We start from the raw sequence: 27055 nt of genomic DNA, 5'->3' as shown, positions 1-27055 counted from the left end.
GAATTCTGAGAGTTATCAGGATAAAGATAATCAATAGCACTGGATACGGTGGTGCACACCTGTAATCCCAGTGGCTCGGAAAGATGAGCAAAGAGGATGGTGAGTTCAAAGGCAGCCTCAGCAACTTAGCAAGACCCTGTCTCTAAATGAAATACAAAAAAGTGCTGGGGATGTGGCTCAGTGGTTAAGCACCCCTGGATTCAATCCCCAGTACCGCCCCCCCCCCAAAAAAGTCAATAGCTACCTGTGTACCTTAATTTAAATCTTAAAAATTTAATATTTACTAATGTGATATGCTGTCAATTCTATTTCTTATAATGATAACATACAGTTAGAGGACACAATTCAAAAGATCACGTTCATAAGAGTTACAAGGTGTGAGTTGATTTGAATAAATGATAGGAGATGTATATAATCTACATAAATACAATTATAACACTTTGAAAGTTATAGAAAAATACTAGAATGAGAATAAGACGGTATAGTTCTAGATGGGATTAGCAAAGGTCAAAAATAGAAACATTTTCTCTAAACTTATACTTTTGACATAATAAAACTGAGCATTTTAATTAAATTTAACAAGATTATTATACATATGAAAAGGAAACTGTCAAGAATATTAAATGACCTTTTGAGAAACAGGGTCAATAGATTGGTGGCGGAAAACTAGTCCCATAGTAAGATAAAGCATTATAATTTTAAAAAGAGATAATAGCATATATGTTCATATAAATAAGTGGGAATAAAAAGAAAGCTCAATAGTAAATTATATTTTTGAATATATATTTTAATTTTAGCATAAAATGTTTTTTTTGGGGGGTAAGGATATAAAATAATGGGGAAGAGATGAACACTGCAACACAGTTCATTAAAAACCTGCCTATAAATCTGGGGAAAAATAGGTCCATAACTCATATTGTATATCAAAATCATAGATTCACAGTAATTATTAAAGTAAAAATTTGTAAGCTTTGGGCTGGGGATGTGGCTCAAGCAGTAATGTGTTCACCTGGCATGCGCAGGGCACTGGGTTTGATCCTCGGCACCACATAAAAATAAAAGAAAGATGTTGTGTCCACCGAAAATTAAAAAAATAAATATTAAAAAATTCTCTCTCTCTCTCTCTCTCTCTCTCTTAAAAAAAAAACTTTGTAAGCTTTGAATAATTGAGATCACAAAGGAGAAAATTTACTATATTGAATACATAAAAGCTAAACAAGAGAAAATTATTTCAAGAATGAAACAGAAAAATAAAATTTATTACACAGGGATAAATATTGTTGGAATGTAAGCACTGTATATAGCATGATGGAAACATTTAGGTTCAGATAGATAAATGAAAAAAATATAGACAATTATGTACAAGAAGAAATTAAACTACAAAAATTGGGAAAACTTTAATGTAACAATTGAGAAATGCAAATTTTGAAAATGAGATTATTTTCCATCTATTCAGTTGGAAATAATAAATGTGACATTACTCAATACTATAAAATTTTGTACATTATAGTGTTGTGCTGGTAGCATGAAATCTGTTTGAAAATCAATTTGACAGAATACACAAATTGTTTATACCCATTGACCCCTGTGATATAGTATATTGGAGAATTTATCCTAAGGAAATTATCCTAAAAAAGGAGAGATGTTTCCTTGCAGGATTTTTTTAATACTAATGGAAAATTGGAATGGACAGAAACCTTAATTTGAAAAAAAGGGAAAGCTTAAATTATAGACTGTGTACTATGGAGAATATGAGGAAGGCAGTATAAAATGACTTATATAGAATATATAGAAAAATGAAAACAGTCTTCTAACAGTGATTTTAACCATGTAAAATGTAAGCATGTAATCAAACATAGGATGAGAATGTGAAAACCAGTTTCTGGTGTGGTGGGATTTTTTTCTTTCTTTCCTCCTCTTCTCTTCCTTTCCCTTTCCTTCCCTCCTTCTGGGGATTGAGCCTAGGACCTAGGGCATGTTAAGCAATGACTCTACCAGTGAGCCACATCCCTGATCCCATATGGTAGGATTTAAAAACGTTTCTTTTAATGTTTGCCTCAATATTTATTTTTAGAAGATACAGAGAAAATAAGAATGAGATTAACTTTAAAATATAATGTTAAAATGCTAAAGTATGCTTCTAATTAATAACCATAATAACTTATTAAGCACATTGTTTGGACTATGAGCCACTTTAACTGCTTTGCATATATTCTTTCATTCTAAAACATTTGAAAGCTGAAAAATGTTTAGGCAGGATATACTTACTTGTCTTTATATAATTGAAGGACCATGATAGGAGAGCACAATTAGAATAGCTTATTTATTCCTTTTTGGGAGTTTAAAAGATATGTGTTATGAACAATGCAATGTATATCTAAAAAGAAGAAATAAATTTTAAAAAGAAGAGGGTAAAAAACTAGAAGGAAACAAATTTTGGCTTATTACTAACAAAATAAATTGAAACATACATGTTCTTCCTGCATGTTCAACTTTGGGAAATTGACACCACCATGTGTCACAATGTCAAAATTGGAAACCTACCCTTAATTCTTTTTTTTTCCCTTCTTTTTGCATTGCATTTTAATTTAATCTTCATATTTTTTTTTGACTGTAAACATTGTACAAATTCATGGTGCATAACATGATATTTTGAAACATGTATACACTCAAACGAGGTTAATTATTATATCTGTCACCTTAATGATTTATCCTTTCTTTTGTTGAAACATTCAAAATCCTGTCCTTTAGCTATTTTGAAGCATAGGATACATGATTGTTAAGTATAGTCACTCTAGAGTGTCAGAATTTATTCCTTCAATTAAATTAATTTTACACCTTTAGAACATGCCCTACTTTCTTGATTCCTTAAACTTCCTCATTCTATACTTCCAACAATTACTTTATTCTAATAACTGAAATATTTCAGGTACTCATGCACTCCTCCCTGATTGTACTAACACTTTCTCAGTTTAGGCCACCGTCCCCTTTATCTCAATTATATTAGCAGCCTCCTAAATGATCTCTTTTCTTTCAGCCTTGCCTCCCTTCCTTTCACTTTCTACACAAATCCAAATATGTCACTCCTACATTAAGGGTTGTCAGTGATTTCATTTTGCTAGATTAATTCCAAAGTCTTTATTGGGGCTTTCAAGAATCTTCATGCTGTGGCCCATTATTTATTTAACCAGCATCTGCTGCCCTGCAAATAAATTCACTCCCCCTTTCCCTCTTTCTCCCAACTCTTAGTGTGTCTCTCTATTTCTCTGTCTCTCTGTCTTTCTGTCTCCCCCCTTTCTCTCTCTCTCTCTCTCTCTCTCTCTCTCTCTCTCTCTCTTAGTCTGTCTCTCTATTTCTCTGTCTCTCTGTCTTTCTGTCTCCACCCTTCTCTCTCTCTCTCTCTCACACACACACACACACACTTAGCTATGTTGAATGTCTTCCATTTCTATAACTCTATTTTATTCTTTCCCATCACTTAGTCTTTACAAGCACTCTTACTCATGTGTCAAACTCTGCCTAAACTTTTTCTTATGTTCTTTAATTCTTGCTTAACTGTCAGGTTTCCTTTTATATATTACTTCTTCTAGGAGTACCTTATAGACATCTGGGTTTCACTCTCATGTGTGTTTCCATAGTACTCTATGCCATTCTCTTTCTATGTATGTTACTAAAAAATAAGGATCAACTGAGTAGAGGCCATTGTTGACTTGATTTTTAACTGGATCCAGTTACACACTGTCTGGCACATAGTATATTCTCCACCTATATTTGTTGAATAAATCCATATGGTTACAGAGTATATTTTACAGTCCTTAAGATTTATATTTTTAACTTCCAATATGAGCACTGTCTTCTTAGCCATCATCTCATTAACATGAAGCACAATGCCCTCACACAGTAAAGTTTCACTAACAGTTGGAAATGATGAATTACTAAGTATTTGATTGAATGAGTCACTGTAATGGTGACACTTCATTGAGGTTAATTAGCACTCCCAAGTTCTTGGAAGGCAAAGACTATCTCATTTGTCTCTTTTACCTACTGTACGGAATATACTGACTTTACATATAGTAGACAATCAATGAATAATTACCTTGAATTCCCATGACTGAATACTACCTAGAGAATTGTAGCTAACATTAGTGTTAATTAGGTGATCTTAAACATGTCTGCAGTTTGGACTTTAGCTGGATATCTCTTTATATTTATGTATGTGAGCATATGTGTGTAGCCTTGTCAACATTATTTCTTTAAAAGAAGTAGACTGGTTACATATTCATTTATACTAATTAGTGACCATTAAAACAATACCATCATCTACAATTCATCCATGTTCTCTTCTCATTATTAGGTTGTTGATTTGCTTTACTGTGGTTGTTTTGTGGTTGATATTGTAAAAAATTCTGGGCTGCTATGTAAACATTTAAGGCAAGGTCCCAGTAATACAGTGTCAGGACTTTAGGGTAAAAAAAAAAAAGCTACCCAAAGGAAATACATGAGAAACTCTTTATGGGAAAGTTTTTGGATTTTTCCCACTTGAATATAGAACTTAAGGTATTGCATAACACAGATTTCTTCACCTTTTCCTCCTTTCAACAATGTTTTACTTACAAAATCTGCCTATAAAGAAATGTCCTGAGGCCTGTTTTAACAAACAGAAGGTGTTAAGTTCTTGAATAAATATCCTCTTAGTGATTGAGGTTGAAGGAGTACAAATTGTTTTTGTTTGAAGCAGGATTATATCTGCTTGATTTTGAGGGAAGTCTTTTCTTTTTTGCTGTATGTTTTTTCTTTCTCCATTTTTTTGACCTGTGCTATTTTGTGTCTCATTTGTTTGTTAATTATTAATTTTATTCTTTCTTTAACTGTTTTATTTCAATGTTTTCTACTCTATTAAAGCCTTATACCTATGTATATATATAAATTTGACCAAAACAAATGATACAGCTTTCTTTTTTTAAAATAGTATTTAACATATTTTAATTATGAAAATAATGACCTTCAATTTAGAAAACCTAGAAATAAACCAAATCTTTTTTTGTCTGTTTTTTAGTGCTGGTGATGGAACCCAGGGTTTAATGCATGGTAATCAGTCTACTGTTGTGCTACATTCCCAGCCCCTACAAAGCAAGTTTTCCTTTTTTTTTTTTAACCTTTATTTCATTTATTTATTTTTATGTGCCACTGACCATCAAACCCATTGCGTCATATGTGCTAGGCAAGACACTACCACTGAGTCACAACCCCAGTCCATAAAGTGAGTTTTAAAGAGGAAAATATGCACTAAAATCCTATTACTTAGGTATAATTATCATTATAATTGCCATAGATTACTGTTTAAGTGATAGAAACTTCTTTTTACCTAATTGAAATGGTTCTGTACATAGAATTTTTGTATCATTTCAAGTAACATTGATTCAAAGACATATTTCTACATCATTAAAACATTCTATTTGTTGTATAAGATTTCCTTTTAAGGGTCTGGCTGGGGTTGTGGCTCAATAGTAGAGTGCTTGCCTAGCATGTAAGAGGCACTGGGTTCTATCCCCAGCACCACATAAAAAACAAACTAAATAAATAAAGTAAAAGTATTAATAAAAGTATCCATTAAAAAAAGATTCCCTTTTATGTAGATATCACAATTTTACCTCTTCATTTCTCTATATATGGATTCTTAAAAGTATTAACAGATTTTCATATTGTAAAAATGATGTCATGAACATCATGCTCCACTGCAGTTCAGATTATTTCCTGTGATAGGTTCCTAGGAGTAGCATTCATAGGGGAAAGAGACTTCACAGTTTTTGAAGGTCTTGGGTCATTTTACCATTTTGTTTTCCAGAAGGGTTATGCCAAAACTGCAGTTGCTACCAGCTTTATGAAAGAATTTCCATCCTTATTACTTGGGTAGAGCTTTTAATTTCTTTTTTTTATTGGTTGTTCAAAACATTACAAAGCTCTTGACATATCATATTTCGTACATTAGATTCAAGTTGGTTATGAACTCCCAATTTTACCCCAAATACAGATTGCAGAATCACATCAGTTACACATCCACATTTTTACATAATGCCCTATTAGTAACTGTTGTATTCTGCTACCTTTCCTATCCTCTACTATCCCCCCTCCCCTCCCCTCCCCTCCCATCTTCTCTCTGTACCCTATCTACTATAATTCATTTCTCTCCTTGTTTATTTTCCCATTCCCCTCACAACCTCTTATATGTAATTTTGTATAACAATGAGGGTCTCCCTCCATTACCATGCAATTTCCCTTTTCTCTCCCTTTCCCTCCCACCTCATGTCTCTGTTTAATGTTAATCTTTTCTTCCTGCTCTTCCTCCCTGCTCTGTTCTTAGTTGCTCTCATTATATCAAAGAAGACATTTGGTATTTGTTTTTTAGGGATTGGCTAGCTTCACTAAGCATAATCTGCTCTAGTGCCATCCATTTCCCTGCAAATTCCATGATTTTGTCATTTTTTAGTGCTGCGTAATACTCCATGGTGTATAAATGCCACATTTTTTTTTTATCCATTCATCTATTGAAGGGCATCTGGGTTGGTTCCACAGTGTAGCAATTGTGAATTGTGCTGCTATGAACATCCATGTGGCAGTATCCCTGTGGTATGCTCTTTTAAGGTCTTCAGGGAATAGTCTGAGAAGGGCAATAGCTGGGTCAAATGGTGGTTCCATTCCCAGCTTTCCAAGAAATCTCCATACTGCTTTCCAAATTGGCTGCACCAATTTGCAGTCCCACCAGCAATGTACAAGTGTACCCTTTTCCCCACATCCTCGCCAGCACTTGTTCTTGTTTGACTTCATAATGGCTGCCAATCTTACTGGAGTGAGATGGTATCTTAGGGTGGTTTTGATTTGCATTTCTCTGACTGCTAGAGATGGTGAGCATTTTTTCATGTACTTGTTGATTGATTGTATGTCCTCCTCTGAGAAGTGTCTGTTCAGGTCCTTGGCCCATTTGTTGATTGGGTTGTTTGTTATCTTATTGTCTAATTTTTTGATTTCTTTGTATACTCTGGATATTAGGGCTCTATCTGAAGTGTGAGGAGTAAAACTTTGTTCCCAGGATGTAGGCTCCCTATTTACCTCTCTTATTGTTTCTCTTGCTGAGAAAAATTTCAGTTTAAATAAGTCCCATTTGTTGATTCTTGTTATTAACTCTTGTGCTATGGGTGTCCTATTAAGGAATTTGGAGCCCGACCCCACAATATGTAGATCGGAGCCAACTTTTTCTTCTATCAGACGCAGAGTCTCTGATTTGATATCTAGCTCCTTGATCCACTTTGAGTTAACTTTTGTGCATGGCAAGAGGAGGGGATTCAGTTTCATTTTGTTGCATATGGATTTCCAGTTTTCCCAGCACCATTTGTTGAAGATGCTATCCTTCCTCCATTGCATGCTTTTAGATCCTTTATCAAATATAAGATAGTTGTAGCTTTGTGGATTAGTCTCTGTGTCCTCTGTTCTGTGCCATTGGTCCACCTGCCTGTTTTGGTACCAGTACCATGCTGTTTTTGTTACTATTGCTCTGTAATATAGTTTGAAATCTGGTATTGCTATACCGCCTGATTCACACTTCCTGCTTAGAATTGCTTTTGCTATTCTGGGTCTTTTATTTTTCCATATGAATTTCTTGATTGCTTTATCTATTTCTACAAGAAATGCTCTTGGGATTTTGATTGACATTGCATTAAACCTATAGAGAACTTTTGGTAATATCGCCATTTTGATGATGTTAGTTCTGCCTATCCATGAACAGGGTATATTTTTCCATCTTAACTGTACTCTGTATCAGCACGTGCATAATTTCTGTGTATTCTACATTATTAAATCAAACTATTATAGAAAGAATTCACATACCCTTTCAAATCTTGTACAACTTATTCTGAGCGCAATGAGTACATGGTGTATTTTTCACTTGAAATCTGTGTGCACATTCATGTGTGTGTGTGCACGCACATGTACACTTGCATGCATGAGTACTAGTTTATTACTGTGATATTGTACTACTATGTTAAATTTACAAATGAAAGTAGTTAATTTCTTTTATAAGTTCTGTATTTTTGTGACCTTGAAAATTGAGTTAGTCCTTTGGAAAATAAGGCAGCTTGGATTGCATTTTTGGACAATAAGAAGTGCCAAAGGCATGAGAGAGAAAAACTAATGGATAGGACACTAGAGTATAAATCAGATACCTAGGTTCTGTTCCCAGATCCATTTGTCTTTGTATATCATGGCCAAATTTTATTAAAGAACTTGCCCAATCTGTTAAACAGGAATTGCATATGTTATCTTTCAGGGATACTACTGGGATTACTGAGATATATTTTTCTAATACATTTTGTGTTTTTCCAGGACAGTTCTAATATTAGGGACCAAATGCTAAAGTCTATGTAAAATTTGAATGGTAGAAACTACTTATTATATTTTCAAATCTTTTGTCTCCAGTTGTTTATGTTTTGATGTTTGGGTACTAGGGATTGAACTCAGGGACACTTGACCACTGAGCTACATCCGCATCCCTATTTAGTATTTTATTTAGAGACACGGTCTCACTGAGTTGCTTAGTGCCTCTCTTTTGCTGAGGCCGTCTTTGAACTCGGGATGCACCTGCCTCAGCCTCTTGAAACTGGTGGGATTATAGGCTTGTGCTGAAACATCTAGCTTCTATTAATAACCAATGACTTTAATAATTTCTTATGCAAAGAGTAGACTGATCACAGGATTTCCCTACATGTAGCAAAAACTGATATTTAGCATATGAACAATTAGTTTATTCTTTATAACTTTGTAATTTACATATATTATTTTGTATTTATCATATATTGCATTAAAATTCAGATGGGAAACCTATTCTTTAAAATACTTTCCATGAGTTAACATGGTAGGTTTAAAAACAGTATACAGGGGCTGGGTAGAGCACTCGCCTCGCACATGTGAGTCCCTGGGTTCAATCCTCAGCACCACATAAAAATAAATAAGTGAAATAAAAGTATTGTGCCCAACTACAACTAAAAAATAAATATTAAAAAAACATTATACAGTTACTTGCTAATTTGTGATATTTCAATTGGAGAAATAGACAATGAAACTAGCATGAAAAATAATTTATCCTCATTACTTGAATCAATTTTTTTTTATTTTTCAACATAATATCTTTTTTGATATCACTTTCTACAATTGAGAAAGATTAGTATTTGAAAAATAATAGAAATTTTAGAATAAATGAAATATTTATTAAAATTCTGTTATTAGAAAATGCTATTATTATCCTCTTCAACCTGCCTTTGAGCTGTGTTTTAGCCTTCTTTGTTTAACTAGTGTCTAGCACATAGTTGTTGCTTAGTAAATGTTCCCTGAATCCACTGGTAGAGATAAAAAAAATGTGATTCATGAAAGTAATTTGTTTCCATGAAAACGTTTATACCACAGGAACTCTTAGATTCTTTGGAATAATTAATGTTGTATGTAAAATAATAACACTTTGTACATGTAAGGCACTTTCCAAGGACTCATTGCATTTACCACTATTCAAAATTCATGTTTTTGTTTTGCATCTCTTTGAATAGAAGGTGGGGTCATCACTACAGCTCCTAGGCTCAGGCCATAACTTTTTCAATAGGACCCTAAAGCTCAGGAAATAATATCAATAATTAATAAATGGCATGGCATCACATTAAACAATTGTGCCCAGCAAAGTAAACAATTAAGAATGTGAAGAGAGAGCCAACAGAATGTGTAGACATCTTTGCTATCTACTCTCTTGGCAGAAGATTAATATCCAGAGTGAAGAACTCAAGAAACACCAAAAAACTGAAATGACTCTTCTAATACATGAACAGATGAATTAAAGAGACACTTCCCAAAAGATGTGTCTACAAATGGCCAATGAGTACATGGAAAAATGTTCAACATCTTTAGCAATTAGGGAAATGCTGATCAAAACTACACTGAGGTTTCATTTCACTTCAGCCAGATTGGCAGCCCTCAGGAATATAAGCAACAATAAATGCTGGAGAGGATATGGAGGAAAAGGGATACTTTTATTCAGTTGGTGGTATTGTAAATTACTACAAGCACTGTAGAAATCAATATGGAAGTTCCTCAAAAGTCTGGGCATGGAATCTCCGTATGACCCAGCTATACCCCTGCCCCCCATATTTATCCTAAAGAATTAAAGTTCTCATACTATTGCAATGAATGCATACCCATGTTTCCAGCACCACAGTTTACAGTAGCCAAACTGGAACCAGTCTAGGTGTCTGTAAAGAGATGAATGGGTATGGAAAAATGTGGTATATATACATAATGGAGTTTTATTCAGCCATAAAGAAAAAGGAAAAGGGGAAACACTTGGGAATGATATTGGCCAAATTATATTGTTATATTGTGTGCATATATATGAATATGTAACAACAAATCCCACCATTATGTATAATTATAGTGCACCGATAAAAATATGGAAAAAAAGTCATGTTTCTGTGGTATAAAGGTTATGCTGTATGTAGACATTTCAGATTGGTTCTATTTTGACCACCAAGAACTTTTTAAAATTTAATTTATTTTTTAATTGTTCTTTTAGTTATACATGATGGTAGATTGTATTTTAACATATTATACATCCATGGAGTATAACTTTCCATTCTGTGGTTGTACATGATGTGGAGGTACACTGGTCATGTATTCACATATGAACATAGGAAAGTGAGTTCATTCCACTGTCTTTCCTATTCATATTCCCTGTGCCTTCCCTTCCTTCCCCTTTGAAGAGCTTTTGCTTTGTGTGAAGCCATACAAGTGAGTATTTTTCTGGGGGAAAATTCTAGTTTTTGTTTTATTTTTGCTCTCAGGGATTTAGCTGGTTTGATAGTGGGCCTGAATCAGTTTTTATTATTCTAAGAGGGACTCTTTTCTCTGAATGCTTTGGAATGTTTCAAATTAATTTTTTGCCATATTTAGTGGTAATGATGCATGACATTTTGTTTGAATTGTCACAAATTAGTTGTAAGATACACATCTCTAATTTACTAATGTATATGATATTTCTCATAAAATTGCTTCCCACATTCATTCTCATAAAATTGCTTCCCACATTCAGATTTTTATGCTTCAGTAAATGAACATTATATTGGAGGAACAATGCCCCTTCTCCAACCCTTAGGTTTTATAATATTCTTATAATATAAAGTATATCACATGTTAAGCAATGGATATATTCCTAAGGAAGTGTATAAAACATTAAAAAGTCCCTGTACTGGAAGAAATTTTCTGAATGGGTACAAGTTATATTGACTGGTGGATGAAGTAAAGATTTATTGAGAATAATGATGGAGCATTAAGGAGTCTCAAGGGTAAATAATCTGTTCACCTCTGATATCTATGCAGTGACATAGAATAAAATTCAAAAATTTCTAAGTCATATGGGACTTGGAATTCCAGTGGAATATGGCTCTTAGACACTTAGGTTTTCAAAAATGGGGCTGGGGATTAGCTCAGTTGGTAGAGTGCTTGCCTGTTACACACAAGGCCTTGGATTCAATCCCCAGCACCACCAAAAAAAAAAAAAAAAGTATGTGCATATGCCATGTTTTTTTGTCCTGATACTACCCACTCTTCTTCAAGGGTCTTAGGTAATATCATTTCTCATTATTGTATCCTAGAACTGTGGAATGTTCAAGCCATAAGCACTCATAGAGATAATTTGCATAAGAGGAGGGAGCAGATTCACCCAGAGAAGCTGGGTGCTTATGTCTTATGTCTTATGGCACAAAGCAAATGGTAACATGGTTTTTATTTCAACGAGTTTCACTCTTCAGTACAGCGCCTCCTTAATATTACTGGTAGTGTGTTTGAATTGGCAACCTAATCTAGTGAAATCTCTTAGACCATCTTCTCCTCATCTAAGAAGACAGATGTGGGATGTTGACTGGTCAAGGGACTTGCCAGATGAAATGGACTGATTGATGGATCAGAGTGTGGTTCAGAAGGAGAACAGATCCCCAGATTTCTATATAAAGTCAGGAATATAGAGGTTTGTTTTCAGATCAGGTGAAGGGCATTGATCTGTCTAAAACTAAGACAATCTGACTTAAGTTGAACAGTTTGTTCTCAGTACAGGTTAAAGAGTGTATTTGATATGTGATAAAGTATTTTAGGGAAACTTGCCACAAATTGTTTCTGTAAAGATTTGTGTCTTGTGAAAAATCATCTACTACACAAATTTGGTGTACATCTGTGTCTGTGTATACATGTGTATTTTGATGACTGAATTAAAATCTCAAGTTGTATTCATTTATTTATTATACGTATCCATTCCTTTATTCATTCATCCAACAAATTACTAACAAAGTGCCTATGTTCTAGGCACTTTGCAGTGGGCTGAGGATAAAGTTTGTCAGACAAAACTGCTTCTAGGGTACCTTTATTTTAGTGAAAGGGGATAATCAAAATATGAATAAATAAAGAAAATGCCAAATAGTAATAAGGACCCTCCAAAGACTAAAACAGTGACATATTTTTTAATAATGTTGTTTTAATAGTGAGCTACATCATATAGAATGGTTGGAGAAGGCCTATGTGAGAGAGTGATGTTTGAATAATTTCAAGGAGGTAACCATGTACAAATTCAGGACAAGAGTCTTCTAAGAAGACAGAAGACATGCAGAGGCCCTAATGTGGGAATGGCTTTAGGATATTTCCATGTCATATAACAGACTAGTGATGTGAAGTCTAGTGAGTAAAAATGGGGAATGGAATCAGATGAAATTGTAGAAGGAGGTAGAATCAAAATCATACAGCCTTGTAAGCTCCTGGAAGGAGTTCAAATGGAGCAAAGTTGCATCTAGTTATTTACTTTGCGTCCTCAGATAAATTTCTTAACTTCAGTGAGCTTCACTTTTCTCATTTGTAAAACGGGAATAAGTATTGCTTTGCAAGCTTGTTTTTAAGGATTAGAAAAATAAATATACAGTGACTGGCACAAAGTACACTTAAGAAGTGGATGTCGTGGATAATGATAATAGGCAGTAAATATGCACTATAAACCCATGTGTTAGGTGTAGTGCTGTGTTCTTTATACTTGTTTAAATCCTCAAATCTGTAATATGTATAGAGCCTCAGAAAAATTACTTGTAGAGTTAAATTAAGTAACAGACACTGGATTTAAATCAAATTTCCATGACTCTAACCCTTGTACAATATCAGGAGACTCAATCATCGATAATGTGTTGGTTGGTTTTACATGTTAATTCAATTTGAGATGAGATCATTCTTTGATCCTACATGAAGAGCTCCTGCCAGGCTGGAACTTTTTTTTACATGTTCACATTTCTTTCAATGCTTAGTATAGTGTCTTGTTCCTTCTAGAAACTCTTATGATATTGTTTGACTAAGTGGATCTGTATAACAACATTAAAACTTGCTAGCAACATGCCACAACTTTTGAAGTAACCTAAGGAATCTTCAGGTTTTTTATTTTCCCCAAGAATCCTTATTTTTCCCCAAAGCACACATCTTACAGCAGTTACTTCTTTGGGTGTGCTTTGTACTTAATTGTACTGATTTGAAATGTCAGAATAGTGCATTAACCTACTGAGCTTCAGAAGGCGCTTTTTTTGTTGTTGTTGTCGTTGTTATGTCTTTGTCTTGTTTTGGGTAAAGAATGTGGTATTGGCAGCAGAGCCCTCTAAGTGATGTCAGATTTGGGCACTGTAACTTGTTGTGTTTAATATAGAGTAACACATGAGTTGTGTATTTTATTTTTTACCATACAAAGTATTATGGGATATATTAATAAGTTTAAAGACTCATTTTGTAAATAAGTTTAAAAAGAGATTATTGGGCATATTAAACACTGAAAATGTTTAATATGTGTATCCTCCTTCAGATGGTAGGAGGAACGAAATATTTTAGAGGGGTGTTTGTTGCACTATTAGATAATATTATTATTTTTTCTCTAGAAAGTATAGGACATGCTAATTTAATAAATTATAGAATTTGAACCATGAAGAAATATTGTTTCTAAAATAATTATTTGGAGGAAACAGGAATGTATATTTCCTTACATTCAAATTCACAACTTAGGTCTTTAGAGGTAAGACTGCTATGAGCACAAACAGATGGTTGGTAATCTATAAAAGTCATGCCATTATGTTGGGTAATGTTTTACTGTTGTTTATATTGCCATAACCTCTAACTGTAGCATGACATACAGCACTTATGGACTGGAACGTTGTACTTTTATAAAAACTCTATGAAGACTATATGCTTAAATACTAGCTCAGTATTCTTATCAGGTTGTTCTTTCAAGTTAGACTAGAGCTTTGGGTAAGCAGTATTTCCTAATATTCATTGTATACTATTTGAGAACTAAAATTGGTTCTCATGCGGCACAGATGAATTATTTATCACAAAAGCTTGAATAACTTCTAAATTCATCACTACTGTATAAAATAAACACAAATGTTTGAATTTGTTAGGAAAAATCAGTTTATTGAAATGAAACTCAAAAAGCTCAACTTCTGTGTATTCTTAAATTTACATATACTAATCTAAACAAATCATTCCTCTTTTAAACACTAAGTAGAAGACCTTCCCACTAAAATATTATTTGATTCCAAAGATGTGAGTTTATTTAATTAACCTGAGCATTTGTAGTCCTTTCTAATGTTGCAGTGATTTTTTTTAAGGGAGGTTAGCTTACATGAAACGAAAAGTGAGTATCTAGTTTGTATGCATACAAATTAAAATTCCCTCTCTCACATGTGCATTCACTCTTGTCCATGGATAAAATATTATTTCTATATTTTTTGCTATGTACTTCTAAATGTGAGCCCTGATCAGAGATTCTTTTTCAATGAATTCATTTTTACATCGACATATAAAATTTTATGTATTATGTACAATATGATGCTTTGATATATAAATATATTGTGTAATGGTTCAATTTAGCAAATTAACGAGTGTGTTACCTTACATAGTTATTTTTTCTGGTGAAAACTCTTTGTATTCACTCTATCATTTTTAAAAAATACAGTGTATTAATCTTTAACCATAGTTACCATGCTATACAGAAGACCCCTTGAACTTATTCCTCCTATGTATCTATAAATATGTATTTTTCGACTAATATCTCCTTAACCCCTCCTCACCTATAATTGTCCCAACTTCTGGGAACCACCATTCTTCTCTCTACTACTGTAAGATCAACATTTTTAGATGACACTTATGAATGAGATCACACAATAATTGTCTCAGTGGCTGCCTTATTTCACTTAACACAAAGATTCAACTACGTTGTTGCAAATGGCAGAATTTCCTTCACTTTTGAAGCTGAATGGTATTCCATTGCGTGTGTGTGTGTGTGTGTGTGTGTGTGTATCTCACATCAGTCCCATATCTTGGCTATTGTGACTAATGCTGTAATAAATAGAGGAGTGCAGTTATCTCTTTAGTACAGTACATTCCTTTGATTATATACCAAGTGATAGAATATTGGATTATATGGTAATTCTATTTTTAATTTTTTAAAAATAGATCCTCTGTATATTTTTTATAAGAGCTATACAGTTAATATTCCCACTAATAGTGTACCAGCATTCCCTTTTGCCCACATCCTTGCAGTTGCTTAGTTATCATTTGCCTTTTGCTAATAGCCTTTATAGTAGGAGTGAGGTAATATCTCATTTTGGTTTTGATTTACATTTCCCTAATGATTAGTGATGTTGAACATTTTTCTTATACAGTTGGCCATTTGTATGCCTTTTTTGAATAATATTTATGTAGTTTCTTTGCCCATTTTTATATTGGGTTGTTTTCTTTGTATTGAATTTAGTTTTTTTGGGTTGGTATTGTGTCACATTCCAAGACCTAATACTCAGGGTCGCTCCAGGTTAACTGGACTGGAATGAAATAATCACACAGAGGCAGAGAAATACCTTTTGCTTTGGATCCTGTGATGGCTCCTCTGACTTTAGGGGTCTGTGGAAAGAGAGAGAGGAGCATGTGCTGAAACCTTTTATTGGGCATAAGCCATTCAAATGAGGCAAAGGGTAGGATTACAAAGGAATAAGTGAGTGTAGCTCAACCCCCTTGGGTGGGTGACACCTACACCTGGAGACTTGCCTTGCTATCCCAGCTGGGACAACGTCCAAGTCACCATGAAATGTAGTGATTGGTTATAGCCTCCTGCTTCAGGACTGGAAGGAGTGGTCATTCACAGTGGCTCCCCACAGTATTGAGTTTGAGCTTCCTGCAAAGGGTCCTAGAATGCTATGGAAGCCAAATGACCACTTCCAGCTTACTCCTCCCACTGCAGAGCCCATAGGCCCAGGGGAACTTTCTGTTTATTGCATGACCCTAGGATGGGGGAGGGACAGTACAAAGAGAACTGTTTCTCTTATTATTGGATAGAGGAGAGGGTGGCCTTGCTGCCAAATTCTACGATATTCACTATTGTATACAAGCCTGTGGATAGTTGTTAGTTGGGTTTCTGTGTGAAGGAGTGAAGCCAGAGAACTTCTATTCTGCCATCTTGACATCTTGGTGATGTCACTTGATCATGTTGATCCCCCATAACTACATCTCCCCCATCTCAGTCCTTGAGAAAAAGGAAGGCAAAGAGTAAACTCTGACCCACAGGTTTTTACTTGCCTTCTCATCTCACTTTCTATATTCTTGAACTCAACTTTGTTACCATTAATATGGAGATAAGCACTCAGTTGTTAAGCACATAGTATTTAGAGATAGACCTGAGATCAAATTTCAGTTTCTGCCACTTACTAGTCAAGTGACTTTTTTTAAAACCTCAGTTTCCGAATCCGTAGAAGTACAGATAACATTAACACTTACCTTAGAGGGGCTGCCTAATCCTGGGAAGCATCTTAGTTGCCCTAACATTCCTATTACCTTATCTAGATGAAATAAATGTATGAAGGGACTCCCTAATCCAGTATTTCTAACCCAGAGTCATGATTAGTGTGTATCGTTACATTTTTTCTGGATAATTAAAAACAAGTCTTTATAAACAAACCCGCTGCTTCCTTTCCCTCCCCCAGTTGCTTCAACATACTCCTTTGCCTGAGTGATCATTTAAAATACAGATATGTTTGTTACTTCCCAGCCTAAACGTTTTTAGAGCCTTCCTCTCACCTATGGCAGTTTCTGAAAAAAAAAAATTAGATCACTTTTAAATGAAAGTCCTTCTCAAAGACCCCAGTGCTGACTTAAATATTTTAGTTATATTATTTAAGTATATGTCAGTGTAAAATAAGATATAAACTATGGTAATAGCATTATACAACTGATAAAATCAAGTAGACGAGTTAAAACAAAAATACAACACCAATGAAATTTCAATTAACATGATTTTAGTGATAAATGATTTTCTGAATCTGAATTGCTGTGCACATTATGAATTTACTATAAACTACAGGCACTTTTGGGCTCTCTGTGCCTATAGCTCCATAGGATGCCCAGCTGTGCCACCTGTGTTTGTTCTGTTTGATCTTTGGTTAAGTTTTGATGAATATAGACAACATGCTGTGATGTCATTTGGCCTTTACTTTGGTACAAACATATTTTCATACTAGGGTTATCTCGTTAGCCTGAGATAATGAAAGTTTTACTTCCCAGTGATATTGTGATCCTAAATGCAGATATGGATACTGAAATTAGATGGCAGGACTCAGTTAGCAGGTGGCTATTAAGATGATCCGGTTTATATTGTGCTTTGTCATATTATCTTAAGAAATGAAACTACAGAATTTTTATTTATTTATTTGTTTGTTTGTTTATTTATTTATTTATTTGCTATGCTGAGATTCAAACCCAATGCCTCACACATGCTAAGCAAGCACTCTCCAAATGAGCTAAAACCCCAGACCCAGATTTTATTTTTTTAAACTCTGCTCACAGACTGCAATAATTCATTAGAACTTTTTTCCTAATATTCAATAGTAACATTGTCTCCCCTGCTCAGCTAACTAATATTCTACTCTCAACTTCTATGAGATCAATTTTTCAGTCTCCATGAAAGAGTAATATTATGCAGTATTTGTCCTTCGAAACTACAGAATTTTTAATCACCTTACTGGACTCAGAGACCATTGAGACTAACTAATGTTGAGAAACATTAGCCCTGAGTTGCAGGTGTTTTGATCTTTTGGCAAATTCTGAAACATGATCTCTACTTATTGTCCTCACCATATTCCAAAGATTGTATGCTATGTTATGGCAAGGGTGTATCTTAGCTTCTCTTTACATTTCCACATCTTGGACCTCATGAGAACTCAATAAAACTCAATAAATGTTAAGTGGTAATATTTAATATGAAAAGGACACATAAGTATGATGAGAGAGAACTTTGTTTCTGTAAATTTGTGAAGAAACCAAAAACCTGAATAATCAATGTGTGTACAGAGCATATAGTGCTCAATTAAAATTTCATACTACAAAAAAGTAAAACTTCTGCTTTAGTAAGACTATGGATTCATACTTTGAATCACAGATTCAAAATGGCAGGACCTTTGAGATCATCTAGCTTAGTGGGTTTAAAACTTCATTTTATTTAGCATTAGAACTGCTTTTCCAAAAGAAATAGTATATGGAATATGAATATATTCAGCAGACAAATGTGTAAATGCTCTCATTATTTGGGGAATGGAAGACTTGGGGGACTCTGCCAGTGAGCCTTCTTTTTTGCACATTCTCTTCTCACTCCTTAAGACAACTCCCAAGACACCTGAAGGAACTTTATGGACACTCAGAACACAGTTTGAAAATAAGGGTCTACTCTCCTACTTAAGTGATAACATGAATAAATTCACTCAGCTATTAAGTGTAAGAAATATTGAGGAAATTTGCCCACTTTTCTTCTTTTTGTTATAATTCTATTAGGGTGAACAAACAACCTTCTTGAATATGGTTTTGTACTGTCTTCAGAAAGGAAGTCTCTAGGTTCTAGCCTGCTTCCTGAAAATTACTTGCTAGTCATATAGTCTCAGAAAAGTCATGATTTCTGCATAACTCAATTTACACAGCTGCAAAAAGTTTTAGTAATATTTTCCCATTGTTGGACTCAAATGATGTAGTGTATTGGAAAAGTTGTGTAAGCAGTTTGTGCTACAGAAATGTAAGGCATTGTTTACCTAAATCAATCTCATTCGATACTTAAGACACACATCTATTTTCATGTCAGTTAGTGCAGTTCTTTTACTTTTTCTTGTTTGCCCACCCTTTGGATATTTTACTATTGATTCAGTACCTACTATCAGCAGATGGGCAAGCAATTGAATAGTTTTTGGTACATTCATTTTGGTTGGTAGCATTTACTAAAATGTTTGGAAAGCTAGGGGTTTGAAAATAATAGGGTAATTTTTTGTTTTGTGGGAAGAATTTTTCTTTATTTCATTTACAATTTATAGCTTCATTACCTACTTAAAATGTAGTTTCTATCTAGGTTATAGGAAACATTTATAATCTGGAAAAGTATTATTAAACTGGCTTTGTTACAGTGTCTAAAGTTACTCTTGGAATTGAATCTATAAAATGGGAAAACATATTTAAATATCTTCATAGGTTTTGCTTCAACATAACAAACACTAATAAAGTTTTTACTATGTTTCTTATCTTTACATAGTATAGAGAAGAATCTGGCTGGGCCAAATATATTGGTTATTTTATTGCACATTATCATTGACCAAATCCTGTTCATATTTTAAAGTCACTATTTACATGGATGATCTTTCTCTCTTTATTTCATAGGGTAGTGAGTAGAGTAAATAAATGTAGTATGATTGGAAAAAAGAAGAAATAGTGTTCTTATTTCATCTCATGGACCATTTGGCAGTCTCACAAGCCTATGGACACCTTCTTAGAATCGTGTTTTTAAATGAAACCACAAAATGCATAATATTAAAAAGGAAAGTAATTACTTGAAAATATACTTACCAAATTATTTTTTTAAATTGACACATTCCAGATGCATAAAAGCTTACATTTACACAAAAACCTATGTGTGGATGTTTTATGAGTTTTAGTCATAATACATAAAAGGTCCTAACAGCCCACATGTTCTTCAATGGGTACATGATTAAATAAACTATAATATAGTTACACTGTGGACTACTTTTCAGCCTCAAACAAGAGCAAATCATTGATTTATGCATTAATTTGTATGATGTTCCTGGGATTAGGCTGAGTAAAAAATGCCCATGCCAAAATATACATGGAGTATGAGTCCACATATATGACATTCTTGAAAAGAGAAAAAAATTATAGAAATGGAGAGAAGATTAGTGATTGTCAGGTGAAGAGTTGTGGCAGGTAGGTAGGTATGATTACAAAAGGGCATCATGAGGGATCTTTGTGGGGAGGGAACTGTTCTACATGTGGTAGTGGATACATTAGTGTACACATGGTAAAAACTGCATAGAATGATATACATATACAACATCCTCATACAAATAAGTGCAGGTAAAAAATTAGTACATTCTGAATAAGATAGCTGGTTTTTACTAGTGTCCATATTACAGTTGTGATATTATAATACAGGTCTGCAAGATATTGCTATTAGGGAAAACAGGGATCTCTTGTAAATTATTTTTTTACAATTGCTTTCCTATTTCCAGAATCTCAAAACAATTTAAAAAATTGAGACACAGTAATATGTTTCTTTACAAGATTTATTGAGTAACAACACAAGGGTGGTAGGTTGTATAACAGGCTTAATTTTGAAGAAGTTATGAGCAAAAATGATAACTGGATACTTCTACAAATGTTGTATATGTGATAGCATAGGAAACTATCTGTGATGTTTATTGGTTATTAAGTTGCACATGCTGCTGATACCATTGTAACCCATTGCCTCCATTCATAACTGAAAGAAGTACTACATTTACATGAGAGGTTACTGAAAATAAAGATGTTATATTTCCCCTTCAAATTTACATACTCCCTGGATTGGGATCTCAGGCTAAGAACCCCTGCATTATGTTAGATCTGTTTACATTTAATTAACTGATATATCTTAAGGGGTTCTGTCAAATTAAAAAAAAATAGACATAAGGCTCTTACCTTTTTCCTCAAGTACTGTAAGTAGTTATAAGGGCTCAATAAAAATGGTAGTAAACATACTTTATAGTTTTAAAGATTTACTTGGTGTCATTCATTCATACACATTGTTCATTATAATTGCTTAATACTTATTTTAAAAAATGATTATGATGGATTTTAATTACAGAAGGGCCCACACATTTATTGTTTGATATGAAAGAAAAATGTATAAGATTGATTTCTTTTTATCCAGATTGACTAGTATTGAATATCATAAAATATTTTAATTTGCTTTCATTACCAAATCATTAGTGGGTTACTTAGCCTTTAGGTATTGATATCTCTGAGAATGTCTAGATCAAATGTGGTAGTTTGGTAGTTGATTTACAAGGAATGAAGTGTATTGTTTAGAATAAACATTATTCTTTAGAATATCACCTTTTTATTTCAGTTAATGTTAAAATTTCAAATTTATTGTCTTTTAAATATGTAGTTATTTGTTATTATGAAGTATTTTCCTGTATATGCTATTAGTTAAATATGTGTTCACAACAAAAGAAAAAAAAATAATAGGTCAGCAAAATTGGATGTTTAGAGTTTCTTTGTGTATGTGATAGTCACGTGTGCTCAAAAAATAATTTAAGCAGGAGGTGTAGCTCAGTGGTTGAGCACCTGCCTAGCATTCACTTAGGCCCTGACTTAAATCCTCCCCCAATTTTTTCCGTCAATATAATTTGTTGGTGAATGCTTAACTGATATACCAAATTTTCAATAACAAAACAATAAATTTTCATCACAGAAAACCTTATAAGTACTTCCACTTGTTAAATATTTTAGCCAATCACATTTAGTTAAATTTACTTAGTCAAATCCTTTTGAGGAAAAAAATGGGATGTATAATCTAAAGAATTATGATGCTTCTACAGTGTAATATTTTTTTTATTCCTACCCTAGAATTTGGATTTTTTAAAAAAATTCACATTACTTTCACCCTCTGAAAATTCCTTAATTAAAAACTGTTTCCTGAATGGGGAATGAGGGTATATGAAGTAATCTCATGATAGTCATTTTCTGCATAGATTTTTTTCTTACAGATGTTAAAATTGATAATAGATAGTAACTTTTACCCTTTATCTTTCATGTAATTAAAATACTTTTCAATGAAAATTGCAAATGAAAATATTTGACATATTACAGTAAAGTTAAGATGCTTTTTGTATTTTTTAATAAAAGATAATGCTCTTCCTTTAAGAGTTGTTTTTCTTATATATGTAGAAGCCATCTAAAAGTTTGGTAATATATTCAGAGTGATGTCACTCACCAAATACATCATTATCAGAATAAATAAGAACACTTATTTTGTGTTCTCTTTCTATCCTTGACTCAAAGAACTGATGATGAGGAAAACGATTTTTCAATTTCTCATGTTTTTAAAGTTATAGGAGTCTCTTAATGAAGTATACTGTCAATCTTTGTAGATATAATTTCAAATTTGTTAATCAATAAATTGGGTATTCCAAGAACTACACTGATAAGAAACTCACTTGATGAAAGTAAAGCTTGAAACTTGACTGCATTAGGGTTTCTAAAACATAATAACAATAATATTATTGTTTTTACAACAATATTGTTTTTCTGTTTGAATATGATACCACCGATAGTAATTGCTATCTCTGTGCACACTGTAGCTGAAAAGACTTGTGTACAGTCAATAGTTCCATTCAGTGTCCATGGCAAGATATTTTTATAGCTAAGAACTCTGAAACTTTTTCTCAAGTTGTAAAAAATTCTGAATTTATATTAAAGAATGAAATATAATGATTAGATTAAGTATCTAAACTCAGAAGTAGTTATCTCTTCTGAAAAGTTAAACTGATCTTTTTACAATATTGCTTGTTTGTTTTGGAAATTAACATTTTATACCAGACTAAGGGGAATGTGTGATTATTAAACACACTGAAAGTACCTTTAAGTTTTTTGTGTACTGTTTTACAATAACACAAGCACAGTCATACTGCAACTATCTATATCCTAATGATTTTCAAATTAAGGAATGACTTCAAATTAGGAAAGCTTTTTGTTCACCTAGCTTTGGAATAGCATGATGTACACTAATTGCTAACTTTGTTGCATTATTTTTTAAAGATCAAATGGGCACAGTGGTAATTTTCATTAATCTCATACAGAGCAGCTAATTAAAATTTCCATTATTATCCATCCATTATCTAGTTGTTTCCTTTGTTCAGTATCAGAACAGGGTTTTAATAATAAGCCATTCTTGTGTTACAACCCTATTAAGTATGGTGAGATTTAGTTTAATCTGTTGTACTGTTTTGTTTTTAGGTGATTTCTTGAATATTATGCTGCACCATATAGATTATACTGAGGATACATCGACACTTTGACATTATGTAATAGAGATTTCAGAATTAAATACTTGTTGCTTCAATTTTTTTTTTATTCAGTATTGGAGAAAAATAGCATATAGTGGATAAAAGAATGACCTGTGGATCAGAGTGCATGTGTTTTAGTCCTGCCACCTCACTAATTATGTGAACTTAGTGATGACCTGAATTCTTTATTTTTATAATGCAATATTAGAAGAGCTGATCTTCAAGGGCCAGTCTGGCCTTAATGTGCAATCATATTTTCATAATTTCCCAATATGGACTTCTGTTAAAACTCTAAAGTCTTTCTAAACTTATAATGACAGAGTATCCTAAATTGTGTGATTTAAACAAGTTTCTAAGTCTTGGTGGTGGTGGTAAGGATAAACTCCAAGGTGATGGGCTGGCCCAATTCTCCATAAACACTGTCTCAAATGTGACCATATGCCCTAATTAAATCAACCCAATAGAAAGTCAGTTAGAAAAAAGGAACTGACATTTTCTGTGTCTGTGAGAGTGTATTTATGTACACACACACACACACACAAACACACAAAATGCCTGTGTTAATCCTCATAGTAAACATGAGTGGTAGATATTTCTTTACCCTTTGTCATGGTTGAGCTAATTGGGTTAAAGAGATCAGTTAATAATGTTCCTGGAGATTGCTAGAAAATAAATGGTTAGAACCATGAATCAAACAAGGTGGTAAAGTCTAAGTTGTCCACAGCTCACAGTGTCGCAGTTTACCTGTTCTGTACTCAGCATCTCTGAATATATTCTAACTGCAAGTTTCAGAACCTATAATACTCTGAAGGAAACCTAAACTAAGCTTAGATGCTCCAGCATGTTGAAACTCATCATTCGTTCACCTATCTCCCTCCCTCCCTCCCTGCCTCCCTTCCTTCCAGGAAATACGTATTAGATGCTTACTGTGTGACAAACACTTTGTTAGGATCTCAGGATAGAGTGGTAAACAAGGCAGACAATATTCCTACCTCATAGAACCCATGTTCTGTTGTGGAAGACCCATTAAACAGCTTGATAACTAAACAAGATAAACTTACATGAAGCTAATACTATCAATGAGATCTAAAATGTTGTAATGATAACTGGAATGTGGAGGGGAGACTTAAAAGATGTGAGCCAGTAGTGGAAAGGTTGAGCTGGATCTTTCAGGCAGAGAAAATGGCAAAGTACAAAAGAAGAAGCTCTATATACAAGCCTGGTTCTACTGTAGGATCAATAGGGATCTTTTAAACCTATTGATTAAGAAAATAAGTGTGAGGATTGTATGAAATTGGTATGAGACTGTAGACTGGCAAAATTTTAACTTCTTGTAGTTTTCAGACTGGGTCATGCAGTGAATATTTCCATTCATTGTTGTGAAAAGTGAGTTGGTTGAGCAAAAATATTATTTCAGAATTATGATACAAATGTCTACTTGCTGTTGTTACTTGTTGGATAAGACATGTGTAGATAAATTGCAGGAATTGAACATCTACTGTATCTGTTAACAAAAAAAAGGGGGGGTGCTGGGGATGTAGCTCAAGTGGTAGTGCACTCGCCTGGCATGCGTGGGGCACTGGGTTCGATCCTCAGCACCACATTAAAAAAAAAAAAAAAAGATGTTGTGTCCACCGAAAACTAAAAAATAAATATTAAAAATTCTCTCTCTCTCTTTCTCTCTCTCTCAAACAAAAAGTCTAGTCAGTGACTATTGCACAAAGTATGGGAGCTAGAGTGTGAAATTATATTTCTTCTTCTGTAATTGTTATTATCAAAACCAAGAATAGCACATTTTGGTTGACGCTCACTAAATTCAGGCACTCTGTTAGGCACTTGTCTTACATGGTGTTTCCAGTGTGGAAGAGATAGACACACATGATAGCTTCTACTGGAATATGTTAGATACTATAATAGTGAATATAGCCACAGTACTATAAGCAAATAGAGTTTCTGTATATGCTGTAAGTCTTTTTCAGACTTTTAACATTTATTATTTAATGGAATTTATTAAAATTCAAAAATTAAAAATTATTTATAATTTCTATATTGTGGAGGTATTTCTTAAAAAGTCAAATAATATGAAACTCTAGGGAACCAATTTCTCATTATTAACACATTGTTTTTTTTTTAAAAATCTGTGTACTCTAATGATATAACTTCTACCCAGTGGGGGAAATTGGCTTGGATACTCAGTATAAACTTAGGGTAATTAGTATGAACTTGGGAAAAGGGAATCTAGCTAGAGTCTTAATTCAGGAGAATACATTTATAGTGTAGGAAAATAACAGTTATGACTGGGTATGTCTAGAATGTGAAGCTATGAGTTATTAGTCTAGTGAATGTGTTGATGGTGTTTCTCTCCTAGTCTTTTCCCTGAACTACTTATATAGTTATAGCAAGGTGATGAAGCTAAGGAACTGTGATGAGATAATGAGTTCTGGAAGTAACCCCATGTATATTAGAAATTAAGCTAAAAACTAGTAGCTATTAGATAAATGTATTTAATGACTTTTTAAAATTAATCTGCAACCTGGGAGTAACAGTTAGGAAGGAATACCTTGGAATTAGTGAATGCTTTACACTGATTTAATTATTTAACATTCTAATTGGAGATTATATTGTTTTCCATTTTAATAAGTGTTTTCACTTGGTTTTTGAGATATGATATTCTGATATATCTTTCAGTTTGTTTTATATATTTTGTGAAATTGAATATGAATATCTTAACTAGGGAAATTAATATGATGATTTTTTAGTGTTCATTCTTTGGGTTAAAAGAACTGGGTAATCTTAATCCTAATGCCTGAATTTTAAGTTTAGACATCAGCAAAACTTCATATAATTTAGGTCCATATTCTCTTTATGTCATGAGCACCAACAGTGGAATTTTCTTTTAAATGATGATGAGGAGGATGTTGCAATATATACGATACAATTTTACCTGTCAGTTCTTTGAACACTTTAAGATCTGCTTACACAGATCAAGTATGTTTAAGTGCCTAGTACTGCAAACATTTTAGATGGTAAAGTATTTATAGATTTATATATTCTATGCAGTATTTACTTTTAAGTGTTTAAAATATAACTTGTTTGTTTAAAGTTGTTTCTCTTTTTTAATAGGGTGGTCTGAAAAACAGCAAGCATGAATGTACTCTGTCTTCACAAGAATATGTTCATGAATTACGATCTGGTATTTCAGATGAGAAACTTCTTAACTGCCTAGAATCCCTGAGGGTTTCATTAACCAGCAATCCTGTCAGGTAGGTGGTTCTTATGATTTTAGTATGATTCATATAATTCATGCTATATGTTATTGTTTGGGAATATAATCAGTTATATTAACCTCAAGATTTTGCTCTGATATTAACTAATACAATAGCAATGTCTGAGCATTAATTTGTAAACATTTAAAAATATATCTAGTTAATCTGGTCTTTAATAATGTGTAATTTTTAAGGGTTCATATATTACTTGAATATTTAATTATTCTTTATTGTATAAAACAGAGATAGAAATTAAATATCCACATTTACGTGGAAAGCTGTTTGTGTATTCAGATAATGATTGTTACATATTTATTTATAAAA

The 27055-nt window shown here is 33.2% G+C and overlaps 1 protein-coding gene across 3 annotated transcripts in view; it reads left to right on the top strand.

Annotated features, from left to right (window-relative positions):
- Diaph2 (diaphanous related formin 2) overlaps window positions 1-27055 on the top strand; it is an 870804-nt gene that overhangs the window by 184685 nt on the left and 659064 nt on the right. For all 3 annotated transcript variants that reach the window (XM_071606838.1, XM_071606839.1, XM_071606837.1), the window contains one exon: window positions 26589-26728. In XM_071606838.1, coding sequence (XP_071462939.1) covers window positions 26589-26728 — 140 coding nt within the window. The remainder of the gene's footprint in view (window positions 1-26588; window positions 26729-27055) is intronic.

The sequence above is a fragment of the Marmota flaviventris genome, chromosome X (assembly GCF_047511675.1).
Source record: "Marmota flaviventris isolate mMarFla1 chromosome X, mMarFla1.hap1, whole genome shotgun sequence".
In the NCBI taxonomy this organism is placed as follows: Eukaryota; Metazoa; Chordata; class Mammalia; order Rodentia; family Sciuridae; genus Marmota; species Marmota flaviventris.
Note: the sequence above shows the minus strand (reverse complement) of the source record. Positions and strands in the feature narration are given on the sequence as shown.